Source organism: Spermophilus citellus, assembly GCF_964194105.1.
Source record: "Spermophilus citellus genome assembly, chromosome: 9".
NCBI classification, from domain to species: domain Eukaryota; kingdom Metazoa; phylum Chordata; class Mammalia; order Rodentia; family Sciuridae; genus Spermophilus; species Spermophilus citellus.
In genome coordinates this window covers 20256976-20263871 of record NC_138191.1, presented here as the reverse complement: position 1 = coordinate 20263871, position 6896 = coordinate 20256976, and the positions used below count along the sequence as shown (strand labels likewise).

The window sequence follows — 6896 nt, the reverse complement described above, 5'->3', positions numbered from 1 at the left end:
GTTCTTGAAGTGTATACTTTAAAAGAGTAATTTTATAATAAGATCTCGTTAAAGCTGCTTGTAAAAAAAACTATATGAAGACTATATGGTGTCAAAAGTCCTCTATATTCTAAAGTATTAACTCTTATAAAGGAACCAGTGGACCTTAATTTGTGTTGTTCAAATATATTCTTTTCATTTTCCTTGGCTCCAATAAGCTCTGACTAGAGAATTTTAGCTCAAAGAAGCCTTACCATAAAAAAACCTTTTTATAATTATATATCAAAGAATAACACTTCCGTGAAAAATGTTTTTATAATTATGTATCACTTTTAGTAGATGCTACTATGAAAACTTAACTGTTTTTCTTTTGAAGCAATCTAGTTTTCAATTATATCAATCCATGTGATTCATTTATTCATTATTCAAGTGACTTGTATTGCAAATGTAATGTAAAATGTAAAAAATGAGAAATTCTCTAACATATAGATCTAGTTTCCAGGAATCGATGTTTTTCCTTTCAAAATTCTAGCTATCTGAAAGTTAATTGAGAACGATTTTGATTAAGGAGGAGGAAATGCAAATTTATTTATACAATTAAGCATTTATTCAGTAAATAACCATTACAAACTGTGAAAAACACAGATTTTATTAAAGTTATATTTGTCACAGAAAAAGCATAGACTTTGTCTATGTCAAGTTGAACCTCTTGATAAAAAATCCTCTTCTAATGAAGTTATTTTATTTTAAATAAATATTTACTAGGAAAGATAATAAAACAGAACCATTTCAGAGCCATTGAAGCTTTTCTTTTTAATAAAATATGAAATTTTTGATTATATACTGCTCTGTATTATTAATAGTTTGCTGAAATGTTTTTAGACTAATTTCATGAATATTTTGAAAGGTTTATTTTATTATGCACATGTATTATAGTATTTCTGTTAAACATTTAAAAGTCTGAAGAAAATTTAGCAAAAATCTTACATTAATAATAGTGCAAATATTAATGTGAGCTTGTAAAAAAGATAGAAATTTCATATTTTAAAAGGAATCTTTTTACCAGAGGCTTACTTTTGTATATGTCCCATATATAACCTGGAGTAAAACTAGTCCATAAGCTTATAAAAACAGATCTGTGAAAGATAACATTTTAACACACTTATTTACCATTATTAGAAGGACTTGGTTTCAGAATATTGTTATTTACAATATTTACCTTGACAGTGGCATTACAATAAGATCTTTATGTGATTATTAGTATGTATTACCATATATTGCCAGTTTTGTTTAATGTACTACTTCTGGTTTGTTCTATATTATTTTCAAATAAACTCTCAGCAGAGTCTGATTCTAAACAGTACTGAATGCTATCTTAATTTTCAGTCTCCTTCAGATATTTAACACTGTATATGTGAAGTTTAGTGGTAAATTCAGCAAATTTAAAAGGAGAGAGAATAACAACTTCAAATTTTCATGTTCATTTGTAATTTTCTAAGAAACTCAGAAGAAAAGCTTGGGAAGAACGAAACAAATTAAAATTAAACCAACAGCATTCAGAATTGACTTGTTTTAGTAGAGGAAAAAGAGAAGTATGTATTAACTGATCGGACTGACATTAGTCCTTACTTTTCAAGGGAAACTTCATGTTGAAAGTGCACTGCTTGGGCTGGGGATGTGGCTCAAGCAGTAGCGCGCTCACCTGGCATGCGTGCAGCCCGGGTTCGATCCTCAGCACCACATACCAACAAAGATGTTGTGTCCGCCGAGAATTAAAAATAAATAAATAAATATTAAAAATTCTCTCTCTCTCTCTCTCTCTCTCTCTCTCTCTCTCTCTCTCCCCCCTCTCTCTCCCCTCTCTCACTCTCTCTTTAAAAAAAAAAAAAAAAAAAAAAAGTGCACTGCTGTTTGGGGCACTGCTCTTGTTCCCACTGTTCCATCCAGTATATACTGTACATGACTGTTATGCCAGTAGAGGACTGGAAAATTCAAATACTTTTAAAGGAACCTGGATCCTATTAAATGATAAAGGAAACAAATTTCAGAGATATTACTATTTAATCACCTTCATGGATGTATATATAAATCTTAGTCATGAATCTATCACATTAGTAATAAATCAAAGTAAAACGTTATCCAATCATCTCAGAAGCTATCTCAGAAGTTTTTCATGTGTATATACCTTTTAGCATTATTTAAAGCCCTTCTTCTCATTCTTCTTCTTCGTGCCAGGGATTGAATCTACTGAGTCACATTCCCAACTCAGCACATCCCCTCTGCTCTTTTTAAAATTTGAGACAGGGTCTTACTAAATTTCATAGGACCTCACTAAAATGCCGAGGCTGCCTTTGAACTCATGATTCCCCTGCCTCAGCCTCCTGAGCCACTGGGATTACAGGCATGCACCACTATGCCCAGCTTTTTTGTTTCATTTTAAAGATGGAAAATAATCTTTGTCTTCTAATGGACAGCATAAAGCTATAAACAGTGGCCTCTATAGTGATCTTTATTTTCTTACAATAGTTTCCAATTTCTTAAACTGGGATTTCCTGTTTAATTCTATTCAAAGATGTAATCTTTTTGAGTTCCTTCCTGGAAAATAACAAAAATAGTTTTCCCATAAGGATAGTCTTATATTTTTAAAAATGTTTCCTCATGATAACTTACAATTTTTAGGTTTTACAATTAAAACACTTTTTTTTGGTTTAATGAACTGCTGTTGGTTAAGCAGAACCAAAATTAATGTTTTAATATTTAGCATACCACAGTGCTATGAAAATATTTACAAAGAACTTAGATGATAAAAAAAGTGCTAAAAAAGCTATTGCTTTCCTATTCTTTAATTTCTTCTATAATTATAAAAAAGTTGAAATTTTCTTCCTAATTCATCTCTATTTAGAATAATAATTTGGAAATCAATCATTGCCAAGAATTGTGTTGGATTTTAATACACTAATTAAACTCTCCTAACAATTTTGTCATAGGGTTTTACTACTTTTACACATGAGAAAGCTAAGGATCAGGGAGATACTGGGAATCAAATCCAAGGCCTTCCACATGCTAGGCAAGTGCTCTACCACTGAGTTATATCCCCAGCCCCAGGCAGAATTAATAATCCATAAGTGGGTGGGGAAAGCAATCTATGAGGCCTAACTTGAAAGCTTTTTTTTTTTAAAAGAGAAGATTTATTAATTTTTTTAGAGAGAGAGAGAGAGAGAGAGAGAGAATCTTTAATATTTATTTTTTAGTTTTTGGCAGACACAACATCTTCTGTTTTTTTGTATGTGGTGCTGAGGATCGAACAGGGGCCACACGCATGCCAGGCGAGCGCGCTACCGCTTGAGCCATATCCCCAGCCCGAAAGCTTTTTTTTTTTTTTTAATATACAAATAAGCTTAATATAATAATAATTAGTAAACTTAATACATTTATAAATAACAATAAATTTGGTATTTAAAAATACATTTTTGTTGTAGACGAACACAATACCTTTATTTTATTTATTTATTTTTATGTGGTGTTCAGGATTTAACTCAGTGGCTCACACGTGCTAAGCAAGCACTCTACCACTGAGCTATGACCCCAGCCCAGTAAACTTGCTACGCTTTTACAAATAACATTATAGCTGATAATGATTATTACCTACCAAAATTTATTAAGTTATTTGTAAACAGCTGAGCAATAAGAAATTGGCAAAATTAAATAATTTGATGCTTAGAGATATGAAAATCATAATTTTGTCAATTAAAGTATAAATATAAATTATGCATAAATCTGCTAAACTATTTTTTTGAAGTACACTATACTATCAGATCATACTGATTTAACAATCACCTGTTCAAATAGTCTGTGAAATTTTTTTTCTTCAGGTTTGATTCTGAAAAATTCAGCATTGCCTGGAGTGAATGAAGCAGTGGGAATTGTACCAGAGAATGGCAAACACTTATGTTACTACATTTGATGGGTACTGTCTTGCTGAACCTATGCAGTACTATGGTATGTAACAAAGAACTAAAGTAAAATAGTCAATAAATATTTTTATAGGAATTATGGTTAATTAAAGATTGTTTTTAAAAAATTAACAAATGAATAAATAATTTTCTACAGGAAAAAATAATTTTAAAAACCAGTAATATATTGTTAGTCCAGAATCAAAGGTAAAGAGGAAAAGATGTAACAGTTTAAAATTATACTCAATTAAAAAATTGGAGTTATTTTTAGGAGTTAGTTGAAACTAGTTTTTATGCAGATTAGTAAATGGAATTCACAGTAATATACTTGAAATTTTATTATTATTTATTATTATTTAGCATACTTGAAATTTTAGTCCTAATGTAAGATTCTTGTAAAAGGGAAAGAAAGAAAACAATGCAGAGACAATAGATTTTTTATTTTATTTTTTACAAAAAGACCAAGGCAATAATAAAAATTTCATCTTGCCATTTTCAAAAAGTAATTTAAACTGTTTTCCATGAAAATGGAACATTAGGTAGTGTTCTACTGGGGTGAAAAAGACAGTTCTTTCTTTGTTTTGTCTGTCATCCAAGAAGGGTCTTCCCCTTCTCCTCTTCCTCCTCCTCCTTTCTTCTTCTTCTTTAAGTCTACATTGTTTTACTTATAACCTTTCTTCTTATATCAGGCTATTTAGTATTCATTCAACCTTTAGAGTTGTATTGGATGTTCTAAGATTGTAAATGACTTATACGAAACAATAGAAATTGTACTGTTTACCAATCTTTGTAGTAAAATTTTTGGGTAAGAATAAGTCTTATCACCAGGTGATTAAGCACTAGGAAAAGTACAACTATTACTAGTTACAGACATGGAACAACTAAGTATCCTGGGGTTCTGTTGGAGCCAATATTTTGGATTTAAATCAATAATTCTAACAAAAGCAGGAAGTAAGTTGGTGTTTGGGAACTTCTGATAATAATAATGATATACAATAGATGTCAATTTATAGTTTATATATGCTTTTAACTATCATATTTTATTTCATTCTTTTTTAAAATTTCATTCTTATATAATCCTGCAAGGTAGGTAAATTTTTCCCCAGATAAACACCAGAACAAAAAAGAAAATAGTAATTTAAGTTAGGCTATAAGTGACAAAGGAGAGTATTGATATATTAAATGAGAAGTTCAAACAAAAACATTTCTTAACCATATAAGCTAAAAATGTATGTTAGCTTTTCTTTCTTTCTTTCTTTCTTTCTTTCTTTCTTTCTTTCTTTCTTTCTTTCTTTCTTTCTTTCTTTCTTTCTTTTTGAGGGTGGAATAACTTATTAATTCACATAGTTTCTGACCTGTTTGCACTAAGACCAGTATAAGTGGGACAAGGAAAATGTAGAGGATAGGGAAACTCTTCTTCCATTTCGAACTCTTCTACTAAGAAGGGAGATGGAATTGGTATATGAGCCATTAGGAAACTTTACCCTTTCTTTAGCTCCTGATCAACCTCTGCGTATCTCTGGGATGGTGACATTTATCAATATATTGCAAAGGGACATAGTAGGAATGTTAAACTCTTTGTTGAGCATGAAATATTTTGAAATTTGAAAATAAATTAAGAAAATTTGACTTTTTACTATTTGCTCTTTTTTTTTTAAAAAAAAAAAAAATAAAACTAGATATTTTGCCAGAACAAATTGATTATCAGCTGTACAACACTGATTTTCAAGAATCACCTCATTGCCAGTATTCTACAGCTCAGTTTCCTCCGGCTCTACAATCCCAATCTTTACAAAACCATTTCGACACCTATGGCTTGGATCCACAGTACAGTAGTGATGGACAGTGTGGACTTGATTCTTGTGAATTAAATAAAACCACTTATGTGGTTGCTCACAATGTTGAAGATGGATACCCTGGAATAAAAAGGTCCAAGCCAACTTGTTCTTTGCAAATGAAGGGACAGAAAGAACTCTGTGTAGTTTGTGGTGATAAGGCATCAGGATATCATTACAATGCACTTACTTGTGAAGGTTGCAAAGGTAAGGATAAAGTTAAAAGAAACTTGAAATCTTAGTGTTCACTGAAGAGCCATGACATCCTAGGCATATGAGAATACTTTTCATTTTAAAGTGTGAAAAATCAAATCAGAATGAGCCATGGCATATTTAAAGTGATCAATCAGTGGTATCAAAGACATAAAAATAAAATATAAAATTTTAAGTTCAGTTTTCTTTTCATTTTTGCTAAGGGCTTTTACATTTAAATATAAAATTCAATATTAATATAACAGAAAGATTTCATATTCCTACAAGAATCTGATGCTGGAATAGATCTTTGAAGAAGATTTGAATGTTAAACATTATTTCTTTTTATGTGGTTGATGTAAGTTATGCATTTGGAGGGGATTTGAATTAAGTGACTTTCAATATTCTAAGCCTATTTTTCTTTTCTATTTCTGTGTGTGTGTGTGTGTGTGTGTGTGTGTGTGTGTGTGTGTGTGTGGTGCTGGGGATCAAACCCAGGACTTTACACATCCTAGGCAAGTGTTCTACCACTGAGCTATATCCCTAGCCCCTTTTACCCTTTTATAATTTATTTTTTGATACAATTTAGTCTCACTAAATTGCCCAGGCTAGCCTCCAGCTTGTGAACCTACAGTCTCAGCCGCCTGAGAAGCTGGGATTACAGGCCTGTGCCACCATTCTTATCTTGAAATATTTTTTTGAAGAAAAATTGAAGGTCTGAAAGTGAAGACCAAAACTGACATCTGCAAAGAATGAAACATTCTTTGATTTTGAACAGTTTTGAAGTACTCTTGCACTTTTAAATTCATAAATGCAGGATTGGGGATGTAGCTCAGCAGGTAGAGCACTTGCCTAGAATAAATACAAGGCCCTGGATTTGAATTTTAGCATTGGAAAAAAAAAATCAAGGTTAGGACTGAACCTAGAAATGATTAGG

At 31.2% G+C, this 6896-nt stretch overlaps 1 protein-coding gene across 1 annotated transcript in view; it reads left to right on the top strand.

Annotated features, from left to right (window-relative positions):
• Positions 1–3887: 3887 nt before the first annotated feature.
• The window catches only part of LOC308657382 (bile acid receptor-like), a gene marked incomplete at both ends in the record, with an annotated part of 34382 nt that continues 31373 nt past the window's right edge, over positions 3888–6896 (top strand). The window contains 2 exons of the mRNA XM_081309030.1: positions 3888–3978; positions 5612–5974. Coding sequence (XP_081165156.1) covers positions 3888–3978; positions 5612–5974 — 454 coding nt within the window. The remainder of the gene's footprint in view (positions 3979–5611; positions 5975–6896) is intronic.